Source organism: Phodopus roborovskii, unplaced genomic scaffold (genome assembly GCF_943737965.1).
Source record: "Phodopus roborovskii unplaced genomic scaffold, PHOROB, whole genome shotgun sequence".
NCBI lineage: Eukaryota > Metazoa > Chordata > Mammalia > Rodentia > Cricetidae > Phodopus > Phodopus roborovskii.
Genome location: NW_026125708.1, coordinates 553,411 through 573,983, shown reverse-complemented (window position 1 = coordinate 573,983; position 20,573 = coordinate 553,411). Strand labels below are relative to the sequence as shown.

The 20,573-nt window shown below is 37.4% G+C and overlaps 1 protein-coding gene across 1 annotated transcript in view; it reads left to right on the top strand.

Moving 5' to 3' along the window:
* Ophn1 (oligophrenin 1) overlaps positions 1–20,573 on the top strand; it is a 333,577-nt gene that overhangs the window by 293,096 nt on the left and 19,908 nt on the right. Inside the window, exons 20-21 of the mRNA XM_051178493.1 lie at positions 11,693–11,840; positions 20,009–20,332. Coding sequence (XP_051034450.1) covers positions 11,693–11,840; positions 20,009–20,332 — 472 coding nt within the window. The remainder of the gene's footprint in view (positions 1–11,692; positions 11,841–20,008; positions 20,333–20,573) is intronic.

The window sequence follows — 20,573 nt, the reverse complement described above, 5'->3', positions numbered from 1 at the left end:
CTATTTCAGCTACATAAGAGACCCCAGAGTCCAGAGAAGGGAAAACACAGACCAATGCCCTGTCTAAGTCTAGTGATAATTCTCACTTCTATTTCCAACCATTCTCTCCACTTTCAATACTGTCAGACAGGAAGGATAGGTGGATTAATTCTGTGCTGACCATAATGTAGTAGTTAATTAATTATGCATTTAAAACCCATGTTTTCTTTGGAGAGAAAAGAAATTGAGAAGAGGCACTAAGTAAATTAATATACATAAAGTACTTAGAACTGTGCCTAACATGTATACATTGTATAGAGGTTTCCTATGAAGACAGACAGATACTGACCTTGGGAGCAGTTTGTACTATCAAAGCGATATTTTAGTCACTTGTTTGAGCAAAAGCTAGAATCATGATTTCTATCTTTCCCTGCTATCGCTGTCACCATCCCATTACAATGATGTTAGAAGGTGTATTATCAGAATCAGGTTAGAATAAGTCCTTTCATGGATAGTCAATGGTAGAATTAAGCAGTGCAGGCTGGGGTTCTTTTCTTGTGCCTCTCCAATTCCCTTTGCATCTATAAAAGTTTTCTCATTAAAATTTGGCTGCCAACAGTAAATCAAGGGATTTGGGGCTCTTTATTACAGAAACCAATGAAGTGTTTTCTAAATAAAAACGAGTGGGAGCTCTTGCATTCATCCTCTTTCTTTACCCCTCTCTTAAGAGAAACTATGGAGTCTCCCAAAGTTTTCCTTCTCAATCCCACAACTAAAGTCTGTAGGTTGTAGTCCTCTTCTGAAGCGCCCCCCCCATGATATTCATTCAATAAATGCTTACTAAAGTTGTACTATATAGTAATCAAAATTCTAGGTACTGGGAATACTCTATACACAAAACAAAAGTCTTTTACAATGAGTCCTATATTCTCCTGGGGAAAGACCAATTAGATGTATTTATCAAATGATAGTAAACACTCTGAAAAAATAAAGCAAGGTAAAGATTGATATTTATATGATACTTGGAAGAAGGCCTTTCACAATGGGAAATTTAGATGGCGATCTCAGTAGAGTAAGTGTATAAGCCATGGTAGCTATCTTAGAGAAGAATAGATCTATGAATACTAAAAAACCAATTACAGTGGCCCTGAAACATAAGTATGGTTGGCATGTTGAACAGTAAAGGGTCAATAGTGGAATAAGCCAAGTAACTGTTTGCTTATTTTCTCTTCTAAAATTCATCCTTAGAAAGATGTGGGCTGCACAGAACACAACTAATTCCAGTACTCTGAAAGCTGAGGCAAGAGGAATGCTGTAAGTTATAGGCCATCCTGAGCTACATATAATGAATTCCAGGACAGCCTCAGCTACAGAATGAAATCCTGTCTCCCACAGTAAATAAAACCGTGAAAAAATACACAAAGTGAGGTCTTTAGAGAGCCCACAGAACAGAAAGAGGTAAATCACTTCTCTTACCACAGGAATTGCCAAAATTTCCACATTAAAGTTTGGCTCCATGGTTTGCATCTGCAGACCAGCTTTGGGAAGGATGTTGCAATCAGTGATGACTTTGGGGTTATACAGTCCACGTTTTAACTCCAGAGTGGTCACATACGCAGTTACATTCATTTCAAGAGAATACAGCTTTAAACTTCCCATTTATCTTCTCTGAGGCTTGCTTATGGTATATTGGTAGTGTGGGTCTCAGAAGGTTCCTGATCCGTCTCAGTCAACGTGGCACTGCTTCCTAAAGAAAAGCAAGCTCTAAAGAAGTGCTGTTGTCAATGAGATGTAGATAGTTTGTGTAAAGAGTGGAGGGACAAAAAAGATCATTTTATGTGGCAGAGACGTTGGCGAGCCCCTGAGTCTGTGTCCCCTGTTCTATGTACCACACACTCATTTCAGCCACCCCATTTCTTTTTTCCTTTGATCTTTCTCCCTGACAACAAACGTTTCTTTCTTTCTCTGTCTTTACCCAAGTAAAGGTAGATGTAAGTTCTTTTTAGTATTGTTAATAATTATGATAATTACCATATAAACATAGCCTAGTATGTTTCACTCTATGCTCATAATGTCATTCATGGCCACAACTCTATGTGGTAGTCATTATACTTGTTTTGCAACTGAAGCCTCATGCCTTACCTAGGGTTGGTTGTTCACATAGCTGATGAGTAGCAAAGCTTCAACACAACTGAGCCTGACTCAAGCCAGACTCAGGAGCCTTTGTGTGATACACTCGCTTTCCTATTCCAGTTGGACACATAGTAAAGAGGTGTCTGTTATGTAATGTGTTATTGGGCTTGGTAGCCAGGATTCATCTATTCATTGCAAAAATTGTTACTGAGCTACAGCTTCTTGTCTAATGCCCCATTCCACCCCAGCTTTTACACATGCTTGAGTGGGAAGTCTGTAATGTCAGGAAATGAATATGAAGGCCTAGGAAATTTTGTATAAACTAGTACTTGGGATATAATGTTCTAAATATCATAACGAAAGTGAGCACTGGATTCTATAGAAGTACACGGAAAAATTGTGGTTATTTCTCCATCACCATCACCTCCTCCTTTGTATCTTCTATTTGTCTTCATCTTCCTCTTCATTTTCAGTCTTTACTGTGGGTGAAATATAAGATGATATAGTTCAGGGTGGCCTGAGCACTTGATTCTCCTGCCTCATCCTATTAAATGCTGGGACCATACTTGTCAGCATGTACACTTGGGTACAGAAGTTCTCTCACAACAATTTAATTCATGAGGAAAATCCTGAAAGTCAGAAGAGCAGATTGAGCTACCAGAAACCTCCCCACATTAAAGTCTTTTTTTAATAAATAGGTATTGTAAATTAAATGGTTCAAATAAGGCAGAATTCATTTTTGTCTTGTTTAGAAAACTAGAGGCAACAGCCCATGATAGAACACCTCACCATCCTCATTACATGGATTCATTATCTAAGTTCTAGTTAGCGTTCCATCTGTCCTTTTTGCCATCTAGACAGAAAGGGGAAAGAGGCATAATGGAACATATACAGCTTCTTTGCAACGAACAACAGCACAATTCAAAAGGTTGTTTGCATCATTTCCATTTATATTACATTATTTAAAACAATTCTATGGCCTTACTTCATGACAAGAGAGGCTAAGAAATGTAGGCATAGGTATTCAGCTAAAATACAATGACCTCTATTAAAGAAGCAAGAGAGGATGGATGTTAGGATGAGCAATGAGTAGCCTCTACCACAAATGGGGATGTGACCTGCTTGTCATAGAAACCCTGGATAAGTATAAGAATGAGAGATCAAAGAGGCAGAAAAGTATGAGGTATTGAGAAGTCAAAGAAATAAAGATCTAAGAGCAGAGACTCAGCATAGTAGTATGAGGTGATTGGAGCCATACAGGGAAATAGGGACTGGAGGTTGTAAGCAGTGACCAGATTTTAGAGTACCTCTGCTAATCAAGAACTTTAATTTGAACTTGGTCATCAAAACAATGAGAAGTCATTAAGATTTTTTAAACTGAGGAAGGGGACAGTTAAATTTGAGTTAAGAAAGATCACCCTACATATACCAGAGTAAACAGATTTAAGAAAGGAGTGACTAGAAGCAGAAGAAGCAATTAGGAGGCTACAGAGTAATCAGAAAGAGTCATAAAACTCTAGGCTAAGGCATTGGCAGTAAGCAGAAGAGAGAGATCAAAGAGATATAAGGAGGTGTAATTAGGAAACCTTGGTGAGTAAATGGATGTGAAATTGGAGACAGGGAGATATTGGAATGTTGTACGTATTTCTGGCTTAGGCATTACCATTATTTTACATAAGAAATTATAACAGAAGAGTCAAGTGGTGATACTTTTGAAATGTTTAAGATGCTTGTGAGTTGTCCATAGCATCATTGACTAACTAGATAAGTTGGTATAGAAAAGAGTAGATGAGGCTGGAGTGCAGGAAGTGAGAATGGATGGAACTGCTGTGGTGAGTCTATGTTCATGGAAGCACAAGAGCACCCAGAGAGCAATTGTGAACAGTACAAAAATTTATTGGGATCCAGGACAAGACACAGGGCAAGGCTCAGAGTGGAAGAGAAAGTAGAAGGGAATGGAAAAGACATTGTTGGAAAAGGACTAGGTAATTGTTGCAATACTGATGAAAAGTGAAAGTGAGGATTAAAAGTGTCCTTTGGAGCTGGCAAATAGGTTAGTGGTGATTATTGTAAAATTATTTAGAGCTGGAGAAATGATTCAGCAGTAAAGAGAACCTGCTGTTATTCCAAAAGATCCAGGTTGGATTTCTGGCTCTCACATGGAGGCTCAGACAGATGTCTAACTCCAGTCCTGGGGGTCTGATGTCTTCATCTGGTCTTTTGACATGGTACACATATAATGCACAGACAAACATGCAGGCAAGACATCTATAATAATAATAATATATAATAATAATAAATAATAATATTTAAAAGCATTCTTAAAGAGAAGAGGTATGGCCATGAACCACATTAAGGGGCAATTAAAAGATGAGCAGTCAAAGTGAACCAGGTTGTGGAGTAAATATTTGAAAAAGTATATAATCTCAGGTCAGGGGAATGGTCCGGGTAAGAGAGTTCAGTAAGTTTGAATACTGCAGAGAAGTGGTAATGTACAGAAGTGGCAAATGATGGAAGAAGGTCCTCCAAGAGCCAGGAAGAGATCACACATTGTTGAGGGTACAAGTAGAGGTTTCTGTCTCCTGAAGTAAAAACTGGGGATGAGGCAAGTTGAGTTTATGAGTGTTGATGACAGTGAGAAGATAGAAAATTAAAGATATGTTCTTCTAAGGACCTCTGCTTTCTCTGAAGTGTGAGAAGGGGTTACCTAAGTAGAAATATCCTTTAATCTCATGTATTATGAATGCTTGGCAGCAATGATATCTAACTAAACAAGAGATAGCAATGAAGCTGTCTCCAGGAATAAAGCTTACTTTACTGCTATCTGAAGTGTTGGATGTATGGGTGGATGGGTGAATGGATGGATAAATAGATTCATTCACACACACACACACACGCACACACACACACACATATATATCCAACAAACATTAACAGAGTATGCATTCTGTTTCCTCGTTCTATTGAACTTTTTCAAAGTATATTCAGAAACTCAATCTGAGGTAAAATTATTTGGAGCCCACCCACATTTAGTAATCATTTGCCACTCTTAGTCAGTTTTAATAAAGCCAGTTTGTTTTTCAACTATGACTTTATTTTGGCAGTTTGGGCCAATACTTCTTGGTTGCAGAAATTGCCCTGTATATTATATGAATGACATGTTTAATGGAATCCCTGGCCTTTCTCTATTATATACCATTCCCTCTCCTATAGTTATGACAACAAAATACTTCTATAGTCAACATGAAAGATGTCTTCAGAGACAAAATTGATCCCAGTAGGGAAATTCTCTTGTTAAAATAAACAGGTCCTTAAGAGAGAGGGAAGAGAATTAATGCTAGAGAAGTACTTATATTTACTAGTTGACTATTATAATTATATTTGAATTGGTATACTCTTTGTGCATGTTGGCATAATTAGATTCAGAGAAGTTAAATAACTTAAGATGACTAGGTAATAAATGATACACATATCAGGTTCCTAAAATTTAGGTTCTGTGTTAAACAGCAGTAAAAAAGAAAGTAAAGGTTCATACATACATAAACTTGCAAAACCATGTTTGAATTATGCTGTCATATCGATACTGCCCTATCAGCTACATTAAAATATTTAATAAATCTTTCAACCTCATTTCCTGTGACTCTACATCACATTTTAATAGATACATAATATTCATCTCTAGATAAATCATAATTTATGTGACCATCTTCATGTTATATGATTTTTGATATTTCAGTTAAGGTATGCTGCATGAAAGTTATCAGCATATAATTATGCCAGTGTTTTTGCTCAATGAGAGTCCTAACAGTGATGATAATCAATGAAACATTTAGTCACTGCTTGAATGAATCCAAATATAGGTAAAACAAATCACTCTATAAAGCTTATAAAGATGACTTTCATCCATTTATTTACTAGTTCAGTGTAATATATTGGTCTAATGGAAGATGTGATATATTGTTCTTTTAATATGCATTCTATGATTGCCCTGAAGCTGTTACATTTTCATGTTTCTGAGCTATTTTTCTTTTTTCTTTTTTTTAAATTTTATATAACCAAGTCCATTTAAATGAAAACAAACATTTATAGACAATATTTGGGAATTTGGGCGTTTTTCTTTCCAAACTACTTCCTGCTGGTAAGGGGCGCTGTCATGGGGGATTCGAAGAAGATTCAGAAATCCTGGCTGTAGTCTGTCAGGCTGCTTTGTCCAGCTGTTTTGAATGTAGGATCACCTGGTACTCTGTTTCTGGTGGTCTGGCTTGATCAAACCACATTAGTCTGGAAGGAATACACATCTTTTCATTTTCTGTGGAAACAAAAATAGAAATCCTTTTTCCCAGTAACTTGTCCTTGAACTTAAATTTTGGAGTCAAAGCACTTTTTTTAAAATTTAATTTATTATTTTACATGTTGATCCTAGTTCCCCCTCCCTCACTCCCTCCCTCTCTCCTTCCCAACCTCCCTCACTCCCTCCCTTCTTCCCTCCCTTTTACCCTCTCTGCCCTCTCACATGCACTCTAACCACCTTCCCATCCCCCCACCCCAATTCCATATGTAGGGGAATGTCATCCAGTTGGGGTCATGTAGACCTGACAGGTCATGTGAAGTAGGGACTAGGGCTTCTCTCCTGTCTCTAGATTAAGGCAGTTATTTTTCTTTTTCAGATGTTTTTTAAACCTTTGTCCATTTTCTGTTTTACAAGCTTGCTTATTTCTTATTTGATATTAGCTCATTGACTATTATGTATATTGTATTTTCCCATAATTTACCTTAAATGTATTAATATAATCTTTTTTCTAGATGAATTATTTTTCATAATAGCTACCTACCATTTATATTTTTCTTACAAAAGCATAATTGGATTGATTTTCTGGTTTATAGTAGAGGCTAATAATATGAAAATGTGGCTGTTATATTTGCTAAATGTGGAATTATCTCTGTCATAAGACACAAAAATGACTTTGAAGGGAATATGTTATCTAGTGTTAAAAGAGGAAAACAGTAATTAGAAAAATAATGGTGAAATATTTTAACATCTTAATCCAGAGATAGTATTACAAAGCAAATGGTTATAAAACAAAAACACTTGAAGCTATTGAGGGATGTATAGATTATATGGTGCATTTTATACAGCTTTGCAGGGTAATAGAATTATAACATATTTAAGATGAAGCACACTTGCTATGTGTGCAACTTAGTAAATTTTGACATATCTAATCATTTCTGAAATCATCACCACCTTTAAGAGAATGGGCATATTTGTCTCTTTGAGTACTTTCTTCTCTGCCCTTGACGGGTCTTCCCTCTACCTCCAACCACATAACTCCTACCTTGGAAACCACTGATCACTTTCTGACAACACAGGTTCATTTCCATTATTCTATAATTGGAAACATGTAGTTTACTGACTTTCTTTTCCTGTGTATTCACCATAAATATCCTGATAATAATTCATATCTTCCATAGGGATTTCATGTAGTAGAAAGTATGTATGTACTGTTATTTTTCTCTTATTTCTTTATCCACCATAACTATTGCACAAATCTCTACTTTCTTACTTTTATTTCTGCATAGTATGGCTTCCCATCTAGCATTATTTCATTATCTTAGAGTTATTTGTACCTTGATGTAACAAGTAAAGCTTCTCTGAACATTAACATTACACATAAATGAACATTTGTGTATAAGACTACATGATTAATGTTTTTTTTTCTTTAGGTCATTTGGGAAAAACATGTTTAATGTTTTCATAATTTGTCAAAATGTTTCCCAAGTAATTTTGTGATTTGGCTTTCCTTAAAAAGCAGTGAAATTCTCATTTATTTACAAAGACACACAAACACACACACACACATACACTCACACACACACACACAATTTTTGGGCCATAAACACTTTGGGAGTGTTTATGTATTCAGTCTTTTCAAAAGTTATATGACCATTTAGATGTGATTTTTTAAATGTCCTCTCCATTTGTAACATGTATTGTGATGCTGGGGACACAATGCAGGACCTTGCACATGCTAGGTCTGCACTCTGCCACTGAGCTACTTGTTAGCCAGGCCCCAATGCACTTGTGTGTGTGTGTGTGTGTGTGTGTGTGTGTTTCCTACCAGTCATCAGTGTTCCAACTCCATCATATCCTTTCCAGTGTGACATTTTATGTCAATCCATCATTTTGTTAAGTATGAAGTAGGATCTTACTGTAGTTTTTCTTGGCATTTTCCTGTAATCTAATGATACTAAACCTGTGCTTATGTTTGCCATAATTACACTTTTTTTTAACTTGTTAAAGACTAATATATCAATCTTTTCTTATTAATCAGTTTTAGCTTCTCAATTCTTTCTTTTATAAATGCTTGTGTCTAAGATAATTTTGTTCATGCCAAAGTCAGAAGGACTATTTCATAGAATTTTTTTATTTAAGCCTATAAATTTTGGCATAGAAACAAGTTTGTGTAAGTTTTTAGTTTTTATATCTGGTATAAGATATAGATTAACATTCTGATTTTCACAACCCATTGTTACAACTTTTCCATTATTTCATTATCATTATTAATCTTTCTGCACTGAATTGTCTTTCTGGGAAAAAATATAATCATCTATATAGGTATTGTTTGGATTTTCTATATCCATTGATCCATCTTAACACTGTTGCCAGTGTCTTGCTGTCTTGATTATCATAGATTTATATAATAGGGCCTGCAATCAGGTAATAGCAGACCTCCAGTTCTATTTTTCTTCTAAGGTATTATTTTGGTTAAGTCCTTTGCATTTTCCTATGTCTTTGAACAAGCATATAAATCTCTATCAAAATTTTATTGGGGTTGCATTCAATCTGAAGTACTTTAAAATTTTTTTAACTGGGGAAACTGTCTCCTCTCTGGTATTTTCCAGGGTTGCTTCTTATTTCTTTGCCCTTCCGACCTCTAATCAAGGACCCTGCTGTGCTCCACTTGGGCTTTCATTCATGCACTGCTGACTGGATAGTTCTCTTCTATTTGAAGTGTGATAGTGATCAAAAGGCTTGCCACTAACTGTCATTGCTACTTTCTCAATGTCTCAGAAACCATTAGTGCATGTGTTTCTTCTCTTTGGTTTTGTCCTTTTTTTTTTTTTCTTCTGCCAGACTGAAAGAAAATAAGGGCCTATTGGCATAGCTTAGAAAGTAGTTGAAGTGGTGTTTTCTAGACGAGAATGCACTTGGCTTTGTATGTCATCTTTAGAAATGTACTTGATTTTTTGGCCACCAGGTCTCAGAGACATAGTGGTAAACATAGTAGACTTGCTTTCATAAAGCTTAAAATCTAGTACAGCCATAATGGAAATCATAAAGCTTAAAATCTAGTACAGCCATAATGGAAATCAATGTGGAGGCTTTGGGCCGGGGAAGGGAGAGGGGTATAAGGAGAGAGAGGAGGGAAGGTGAGGGAAGGAAGAAAACTGTCTTAGTTAAGGTTACTATTGCTGTAATGAAACACAATGACCAAAAGCAACTTGTGCAGGAAAGGATTTATTTTGCTCACACTTCTATATAACAGTTTACCATCAAAAGAAGTGAGGTCAGTAACTTGGAGGCAAGAGCTGATACAGAGGCCACAGAGGAGTGCTCCTTACTGGCTTGCCCCTCATGTCATACTCAACCTCCTTTCTAATAGAACCCAGGACCACCTGCCCAGGGATGGCACATGGACTGGGTCCTCCTCCATCAATCACTAATTATGAAAATGCTACACAGGCTTGCATGAACCCTCATCTATGGAGGAAGCATCTTCTCAGTTGAAATTCCCTCTTCTCAGATGAGTATAGCATGTGTCAAGTTGAAATAAAACTAGCCATCACAAAAACTAGCAATAAACTACTATATGAATCAGCTGTACAACTCCTGAGCATTTGCCCAAAGGTCTCTATACACTACCACAGAGATACTTGCACATTCTCATTCACTGCTATTCTCTACACAGAGACAAGGAAATGAAATCAGCTGTCCAACAACAGATAAATGAATGAAGAAAATGGATTGTGTTCAACAATAAAGGAAAAGGAAAATAGATGGAATTAGAAAATATCACATTGAGGCAACACAGATTCAGAAAGAGAAACAGTATATATTCTCTTTCATATAGAGATCCTAGCAAAATTTTAAAGATGTGCATTTATATGGGAGTGACTTTGTGTAGCTGCCAGGACACTGGAAAGGGAGCCCATGAGATGAGACAAAGGTTACAAGGGAGAGGAGCAGGGAGGGTAATAGAACATATATGGTCTGAACATGGTAAGAGGAATACTGGGTGAGGAAATGTTAAAGTAAAGCATACTTTAACACTGGGATGATGGAGAGGAGTCAACAACAACAATAAATCTAGTTAGGAGACAGGAAATAAACTAAGTGAAAATTTATGTTTGTTTAAATATAAGTATTTATGTATGCATGTTTAAAGTGATAAATGCTAAATACAAAACAACAAAAAACAAAAATTCAGGGAAGGAAGAAATAGGAAGTGTTGGTTAGAGGGAGGCATGTCAAAGTTCAGATATATTGAGTTGGAAGACCTTTGTGAGAAGGGTGTATTTGATTGGAATCCTGCAAAACAGAGCAAGCAAGCTATATGGATAGTTGGAGAAAGAACTGAGTTCTCGGCATATACTGAACAGTCAATACAAAGGGTCTGGCAATGTATAAGGTATAGCAAGGGATATTTGTAACTGTTACAGTACTGGAGCAAGAGCTCGCAACAATGCTAGCTAGCTATTTCAATTCTCTGATAGGAGAAACAAAGTTAAAGGAATGACCTAGAATTATGTGCCAGTACTCATCCACTTACTACTGTTTTATTTTCTTTTGCTTTCAAATGTGAAATATATGTTGGCTTTTGATTGTACATGCAATATGCAATGTTCCTGTTTATTTTCCCACTTTTAAACAGGCATTCCACATGTTAACACTTCTAATCACAGCTATTCTTGTACTCCTGCAGCCCAAATATATCCATGACACTTTGGATTTTCTTGTCAATTTTATTTTTATTTCTATTTTTTAAAATAATAAACATATCATATTATGACATTTTCTGAAGTAGAACAAAATAATATGAGTGAAAACCAAGTTTCTTCTTTTTATTCGTCAGCATTGAGACAAATCTACCTAGATCCTTAAGTGTCCTTTTAGAACTATTAAGTACATATATGTTAATGTATGCGTGGGTGTGCTTAATAGTCCTTTACCCTCACCTACAACCAAACAAAGCAGCTTGACAAACCCATTGGGAATTTGCTGTTATCCTCATATTCCAGTTGAAAGAGGATGCTGAGGCTCAAAGTTCTGAGGTCTCACTGGTAGTAAGTATAAAATCTAGGTTTGCTTTACTGGTTTTTAACCTGTTCTCTTTCTCCACACAGAGGGATTCAATTCTATGCATTCACCTGAACATTTGCTGGTAGTTAGAAGGAGCAAGAAAATTTTTCCAGTCCCATTAACCACTTTAGTATTCATGTGATCAGCAAGTTACAGTGATGGAATGCATCAGTGAGTAGCTTGCCTAATTATCTCCTGGGTATCTCCCTTCCTTCTCTACAGATATATTTAGGTCCACCTGAGGACAGCCAAGTACCTCCAGTGCCTCCACCTCGGGTGACAGCAAGAAGGCACAAACCAATCACAATCTCGAAGCGTTTGCTGAGAGAAAAGACAGTGTTCTATACTTCTTCCCTGGATGAAAGTGAAGGTCAGTGGTTACCTTCTCCATGACAATTGCATACAACTAAAATATTGAAGAGCAGAAATGGGAGTGTGGCTATTTCTCCCTTACAATGGTAGATCTTTCCTAAGTTCTTTGGCTTACAAGCAGTCAGGAGAGACAAGGCTTATAGTTTGTATTTTATGAGGGAATGGGATTATTGGCAATAGATGGGGCTGGGGTGGATCTGTAATGGAAGCTACATGATCCCTTGCAAGGCTAGCCACAAATCCAAGTTATTCTTAGGTGTGTTACTCTAGTACATTGAAGTATGTGAACAAGGTTCTTGCTAATGTTCTGAGAATGTAATTTAAATACAGCTACCATGGATTAAATAACTGCCATGTTCCAAGTAATTTGATAGAGGCCAAATGAAATTTAACCACATGCCCCTACTGTCATGGAGCTTATAGGATAGAAAAAGATAAGGCTATGTGAAAAATTGAAAGCATCCAATGGAATGATTATTTGTGAAGAGACTGCACCTATCCAAAGTGGGCCTTAGATCCCTGCCACTCCATGCAGACTACTTATGTCAAGGTTCCCCATAACCTCCACATGACTGAACCAGGCACTCTACTGTTCTTGTGAGTTGGTAAGCAATGTATGACAGTTCACTCCCCTCTCTTCATGAAGCACTGGACTTGGCTTTCAGGACATTAATCTTTGTTTTTCACATTTCATCTCATCCTCCACTACTGCTTTTCCTTCTTTTTCTAATTTTGATGTATGAAGACTCCACAGATCTTGAGCCTCTTCCCTATGCTGTTATTGTACACCATCTCTCTTAAGTTGCTTGTGTGCAAATATCGTGGAAATGCTGCAGATTTTTTGTAATATAGGATTTGTTCTACCTTTGTTCTCTCAAAATCTCTGTTGAACTGTTCTCCACACATTGATTTGCTGACGTCTAAAATTCGAAATTCAAGATAACTAGAACATGATTTGTATTTTATTTTCAAAGTTGTGGCTGGAATCTAGGACTTTGTACAATGACAAGTGATCATTCTATCATTAAGCTATACACTCTTTCCTCAGCTCAAAACACTGTTCTTGGTTTATGTTGCTTCTGACCCTGCTCCTTTGGTGATCCCTCCCTTCTAAGGAACTTTCAGCTCCAGGCACCTGAACACTGGCATCAGGAACATGGGTCTTTTCCTGGTGGCTGTTGTCCTTTTTCTCTCACATTCGATCCATCAGCAATTCATCTTGGCTGTGCATACACATCACATGCTAAATCCTTAGTTTCCCTTTGGACCACACACACTGAAGCTGTACCATCCCTTCCCAGCTGTCTGTGCTGGCCTGCTTGACTGCCTCTAATCCATTCTCCAGAGCAGCCAGTAAATTGTCCATCCTTTCAAAAATGCAAAGCACATGACCTCATTCTCTCTGCTCCAAACTTTCAGTGACCTCTCTTCATGTTTCGAATAAAAATTGTTTTTATGCTGTTTTCAGTGACCCCTGCTTATCTGTCTGAACTTTCTTTATGTACTTTCTGTCTCCTTTGCTCCCTCTCCTCTAGTTTCATGAGCCTTGGTATTCCTTATGGGTCTCAAGTTTACAAATGCCATCTCCTTGTAGAGACCTTTTCTCAGCACCCAAGTTAAAGAATTCTTCTTTCCTATCTCTTTACACTGCTTTGTTTTATTCATGTCACCTGCTACTACTTGATGACATATTTAGTATGTACTTTTTCCCTAGGAATGTTAGATCTATTTTTATCACCAGGTCTGGGAACAATCCCTACTATACATATTGTGTGTGTGTGTGTGTGTGTGTGTGTGTGAGAGAGAGAGAGAGAGAGAGAGAGAGAGAGAGAGAGAGAGAGAGAGAGAGAGAGAGAGAGAGAGAGAGAGAGAGATTGAATTGAAAGCAATTATCTAGTTTATGGGATCACTTCCATAGAAGAAGAGAAAGTGGAAAATGGATGGGATCACCAAATGATTATTTTTTTAACCCCATAATTAGATGTTTTATGAAATAACTTTGTTCATTTATAGTATTCCCCCAAAAACCCTTATGCCAGCAGAAACATTTTTTAGCTCTTTATAACCTACACAAGCACAGCATTTGCTACATAATAAGTGCCAAATTAATGAGTGTATTAAATGAATGAACTGGGTATCAGTAGACCTAAAGCCTAATTTCATTTTGGCCACTAGCCTGTTAAGTAACTTGAAGTAGCCACTTCCCCCATTAGGGATTCATTTTGCCATGTTCTATGGTGACGGATTTGTATCAGATCTTCAGTGAGATTAGGGTCTATACTTCAATGCTTTTTATTTTTGGAGTGATATAAATCATGCCTAGATCATATACTATACCCCTTTAAGTAGTAAATATCAGTAAAGTGTATTTTGTGCAACCATCTTATGTGAAAATATTTGCATTATCCTAAAAGGAAACCTTCCAATTCCTCCTTCTCTCCAGCTTTTGGCAAATACTTTCTATCCCACAGAGACTTATTTATCCTGAAATTTTCATATGGAGTAGCTCATATTCTGTATAGTCTTTTATGGCTAGAAAATTATTCTGGGGTGCATATACTTTCTGCTGTTACATGATATTCCAGGGTGTGACTATACCACATTATGTTTATCCATAGCTCAGTGAATGGACACTTAAGTTGTGTTTGTGTTCTAGCTACTATAAATAATATTGCCATGAATATTCAAATTGTTGGGTGAATGTCTGACTTTGGTTGTTTTGAGTATATTGTTGAGACATAAATTTAGTCTGAAGTTAAAAATTTCCAGAATGGCCATGCTAATTTCCAAATCATGTGTGCCATTTTACTTTCTCAACAATAAACAATGGTGATTCAAATTTCTCTATATTCTGGTCAGTGCTTGTTACAATAGTCTGATCTTTTCGGTCTGGGCATCTTAAGTGGATATGGACCTTTAATATCATGTAGCCCTCCATATTCCAGTATGAGGCATGTACCTGAACTTCAGAAAGCCATTTGTAGCCCAGGGAAGCTAAGTAATTTGTCCAGCTAACTACCACCAGATTAGAAGGTGACAATTTTTATGTATATTTTTTTATTTTAATTTCACTTATTTTTCCTTTTTTGTTTAGAAATAATCTTATTTTACATATCAGTCCCCATGTTCCCTTTCCCTTCCATCCTCCCATGCCCCCCACTGACCCACAATCTACCCCCACCTACTCCCCAATTTATAGTGAGGCCTCTCATGGGGAATCATCAAGTATGTCACATCATTTGGGGGAGGTCCTAGGCCCTCCTCTGTGTTTCTGTTCTGAAATATTTTCCCTACATAGGGAATGGGCTCTCAAAGTTCATTTTGTACACTAGGGATAAATACTGGTTCCACTGTTAGAGGTCCCACAGACTGCCCACGCTTCCTAATTGACACCCACTTTTGGAGGGCTTGGTTCAGTCCTATGCTGGTTCCCCAGATTTATGACTGGGGTCCCTGTGCTCTCGCTAGGTCAGGTCAGATGTTTCTATAGGTTTCTTTAGCATGGCCTTGACTCCATTGCTCATTTCTCTTCCCTCTCTACAACTGGGTTCCAGGATTATGGCTCAGTGGTTAGCTGTTGGTGCCTGCTTTTGCTTCCATCAGCTACTGGGTGAAGGCTCATGCTTGCCTTTCTGTGACTGGGTTACCTCACTCAGGATGGTTTCTTCAAGTTTCATCTGTTTGCCTGCAAATTTCAAGATTCCATTGTTTTATTTTATTTTATTTTATGTTATTTTTTAAAAACTCTGAGTAGTACTCCATTGTGTAAATGTATCACATTTTCTCCACCCATTCTTTGCTTGAGGAGCATTTAGGTTGCTTCCAGGTTCTGGCTATTACAAACAACACTGCAATGAACATAGATGAACAGATGTCCTTGTTGTATTAATGTGCATCTTTTGTGTATATTCCTGATTGGAATTGCTGGATCTTGTTGTAAAAGGAGTCCCACTTTCCATATTGATTTCCAAAGTGACTGCACAAGTTTACACTCCCACCAGCAATGGAGGAGTTTTCCCCTTTCTCCTCATCCTCTCCAGCATAGATTGTCATTGGTGTTTTTGATTTTAGCCATTCTGGCCAATGTAAGGTGGTACCTCAGAGTTGTTTTGATTTGCATTTCCCTGATGGATAAGGATGTTGAACACTTTCTCCCTCTCTCTCTTCCTTCCTTCTTTCCTTCCTTCCTTTTAATTTTATCATTTGAGCTTCTTTATTTCTCTTTATTTTTATATTTTTTTAAATTTTATTTTACATATCGATCCCAGTTTTCTCTCCTTCCCTCCCTTCCTTCCTCCCTCTCACTTTCCCTCTCTCCCACCCTCACATGCACCTCACCACCCTCCCATTCCATCCCCCCAACTCCACATGTAGAGTGATGCCCTCCAGGAGGGGTAATCTAAATCTGTCTAGTCATTTAGAGTAGGTACTAGGACTTCTCTCCTGTCTCTAGGTTAAAGGAGTATCCCTCCATGGGGGATGTGCCCCCCAAAGACCTTTTGTGCACCAGGAATACATCCTGGTTCTACTGTATGAGGACCCTTAGATTGCACTCTAACTGAGACCCATGTCCAGGGGGTCTGAGTCAGTCCCATGCTGGATTCCCAGCTATCAGTCTGGGGGCCCATTAGCTCCTCCTTGTTCAGGTCAGCTGTCTCTATGTGTTTCTGCAACCTGGTCTTGTCCTCCCTCTCTGCATCTGGATTCTAGTTTGGCTCAGCGTTTAGTTGTGGGTATTTGCTTCTGTTTCCAACAGGGACTAGCTGTGGGGTCCATAATGGTGGATAAGTTAAACATCTATCTCATTACCAGGGAAGGGCATTTCCACTGTTGCTCAAATTGTTAGGTGGAGTCAGTCATTAGTTTCAGTTTTCTCTTCAAACCTATAATGGCTCCCTCTTTTATGGTATCGCTCTCTCTCTTTTTCCTCTTGTCTATTCCTACCTTGACTCAATCTTCTTAGTCCTACACACTTTCCCCTCCTTCCCTTCTCTTTCTCTTAGTTTCCTCTCCACTTACTGCCCCCCACTCCCCATGTACTCTAGAAAACTTGTATCTTCCCCCTTCTGTGAGTGTCCTTATATGATTCTCTTAGAATCCACCTTGTATACTAGTTCTTCTGGTGGTGTGAATTATAGGCTGGTGATCCTTTGCTCTAGGTCTAAAATCACTATATGAGCGAGTACATACCATGTTCCTTTTTTTTGTGCCTGGATTACCTCATTCAGGATGGTTTCTTCAAGTGCCATCCACTTGCCTGCGAATTTCAAGATTCCATTGTTTTTTCCACAGAGTAGTATTCCATTGTGTAAATGTGCCATGTCTTCTTTATCCATTTTTCAGTTGATGAGCATCTGGGTAGCTTCCAGGTTCCCCCTATTACAGATAATGCTGCTATGAACACAGTTTAGGACATGTCTTTGTTGCATGGATGTGGATCATTTGGGTATATACCTACGAGGGGAATTGCCAGGTCCTGTGGTAGACTGTTTCCCATTTTCCTGAGGAACCACCATACTGATCTCCAAAATGGCTGTATGAGTTTGCACTCCCACCAGCCGTGGAGGAGTGTTCCCCTTTCTCCACATCCTTTCCAGCATAAGTTGTCATTGGTGTTTCTAATTTTAGCCATTCTGGCAAGAGTAAGATGGTATCTCAAAGTTGTTTTGATTTTCATTTCCCTGATAGCTAAGGATGTTGAGCACTTTCTTAACTGTCTTTTAGCCTTTTTGATTTCCTCTATTGAGTATTCTTTCTTCAGTTCTGTATCCCATTTTTTAATAGGGTTATTTGGTGTTGTGTTGACTAGTTTCTTGAGTTCTTTGTATATTTTGGAGATCAGCCCTTTGTCAGAGGTAGGATTAGTGAAAAATCTTTTCCCAGTCTGTGGGCTGCTGTTTGGTCGTGTCCACTGTGTCCTTTGCCTTACAGAAGCCTCCAAGTTTGAGAAGGATCTCAGTGTCTGTGCTACTGGAGTTATGTTCATGAAGCGATATCTTAAGTGTCTTTCAGGTATTTTAGATTTCTCTATTGAGAATTCTCTATTTAGTTCTGTATCCTACTTTTAAATTGGATGTTTTGGTGTTTTGGTGACTAGCTTCATGGGTTCTTTGAATATTTTGGAAGTCAGCCCTCTGTCAGATGTGGGGATGGTGAAGATCTTTTCCCATTCTGTGGGCTGAGAAGGTAACAACTTTATATCCTTTCATTTCATCCTAAATCCCATGTGCCTACTAAAATAATACTGTACTTCTTAAAATTTTCTGCAACACCATTCTATGTAGGAACCAATCCTACTCAGCACTTTTTTTGACAAATAGCATCTAAATATTCAATTTCCAAATTTATTTTCTGTTTGTATATATCATCATCAAATAGACTCTTTCATATTCTATATCAAAACTTTGGCCATTCTAAATCTGTTTTATTCTTGATACAGGGTCTTAGTGGATGGTCAAGACTAGAAATGAACTTTCAATCCTTCTTCATCAACTTCCAGAGTGCTAGGATTATGGGAGTGTGCAACTAACTATACCTTACATCTGTCCTAGCTCTTCAGCAAAAAGACTGTTTTTCTTTACTAGTGCTATTTTGGTTTAGGTCATTGTCATGAGCATTCCCATATGTCTCCAAACTCTATTTTGTTTGCTCTAATCCACTTTTCATACTGAATCCAAGTAGATGTTCAGGAAACATATATTTGACAAGGCTTCCTTTCCACATACCAGGGATAATTTTCATATTCCTAAGTGTGACATTTGAGCCTTAATGAAAAGCACCAAACTATCATAAACCTATGTCTAACTTCTCACATCTTTTATCATAAATGTTCAAAACAAACTGAACTTATTATTTGCTTTTTAAAATATTTTCTTGTTTTGAAGTTATCTTTCATTTTTGAGATTATAGTGTATTTACATCATTTCCCCCTTTCCTTCCTCCTTTCATAGCCCCTCTTTGAAATGCATGGTCTCCTAGTTCATTGATTATTGTTACATGTAAATATTCAGTAAGTGTCATGGAATATATTCTTACTAAGAATGATTTTTTTACTCCTCCAAGCTATTGTTTGTCTGAACAGTTTTGATTCATTTATACCCTCCACCCATTTCTCAGCCAGAGTTCAATAATTAACTTAAAATGTTTGCTATAATAATTATAGATAAATGACAAGAAAATAAAACAGTGATTACTTAAGATTAGTTTTCTAGTTAATGTTTAAATTTTTCTATTATCTCATTACAAAAACCATTCCAAATAAGGTCCCTGGGTTATCATTGGTGAATCCACCTCTCAAATGAACACAGATAGTTTTCTTAACTAGTGAGCTCTAATACAGTTTTATTTACGTGTGTGTGTGTGTGTGTGTGTGTGTGTGTGTGTGTGTGTGTGTGTGTGTGGTATTGAGAATGAAATCTACAACTTGCACATTTCAAGTTTCCTAGTATTAATGAAGGTGATAACATGCATAGTATATATTATTAATCTGGGTATTGGTTGATTGTTTCTGGAAAAAGCGAATAACTTAAAGTTAGTTTTCACAATTTTAAATATGTATCTGTGGGCTTATTTTTCTAGAAAAACATTTTCTGGCTGTTATTGTGTTCTTTGAACCTTTAACTATATTCAAAATCACTTAAAAGCTTATTCTAAATGGTCATAGGAAATTATGGACCACAAAGGCCAAAGGAAGAATATAAATTGGGTATTTGAGGATATCTTTATATGGATGGAGAAAGAAATTAAATTCTGTTAGGCTTGTTAACTTGAAATTTGAAGAACCTTAAAAAATTGCTTTTGAAAGAACTACTTGAGAATTAGTTGGTGCATTTATTTGGAAAGAGTAAATTATGCAATTGATTGGGCACTCTGTCCTTTTCGAATTGTATCTCCTTGAATAAAGCAACTTGGCATAGTAGAGTTTATTCTGTTGTGTTGGTAAAAGTGAGATGAAAATCTTAAATTGAACCTCATTTGAATGAGACCTGTGACTATACAAATTGGGAGGGGTAGAGACTGTTCTTGTGAGATGTAGTCAGTCTATGCTATAATAATAATTTTGAAAATGTGCACAGATTTTCAAAGTTAAATATGTATATGTGCATCAAAACAAAATGCTTTTGAAGGTCATTATTAAGCTTTCTTCTTTGTACCAACTTTTTTCAGATGAAACCCAGCATCAAACTCCTAATGGTACAATCACCTGCAACCTGGATCCCCCAAAGCTACCGCAGCACCTCAAACTATCCATTCAGAAAAGTGGGGAAATGGACCCTGGAAGAAAGTCCCCAAACAGACCTGTTTCTGACTGTCAATCAGAGCCCTGCCCAGAGGTGGATGTGGGGAAGCTGGTATATAGGTTGCAGGATGGAGGGATCAAGGCTACTCCAAAGGCCACCAATGGACCTGTGCCAGGTTCTGGACCCACAAAGACCCCCTCTTTCCATATAAAGAGACAAGCTCCCCGACCAGTGGCTCACCACAAAGAAGGTAAATGTTTAGGAACCCTATGAGAGGCAGAACCGAGCCAAGTTCCTTTTCATGTTGGAAATGCTAGGGTCAGATATATCTTCTTTCCTTGTTCTTGTGACACTTCCTCCCCTCCCTTGCCTTTTGATCTTTAATTTTTAAAATTAACTTGCAAAGTAATTAATAGGTTTCAGTATGAGATTTTTATACACTTTCATTTTATTTGATTCTCATCCACCATTCCCTTGCTTCCCCTTTCCTT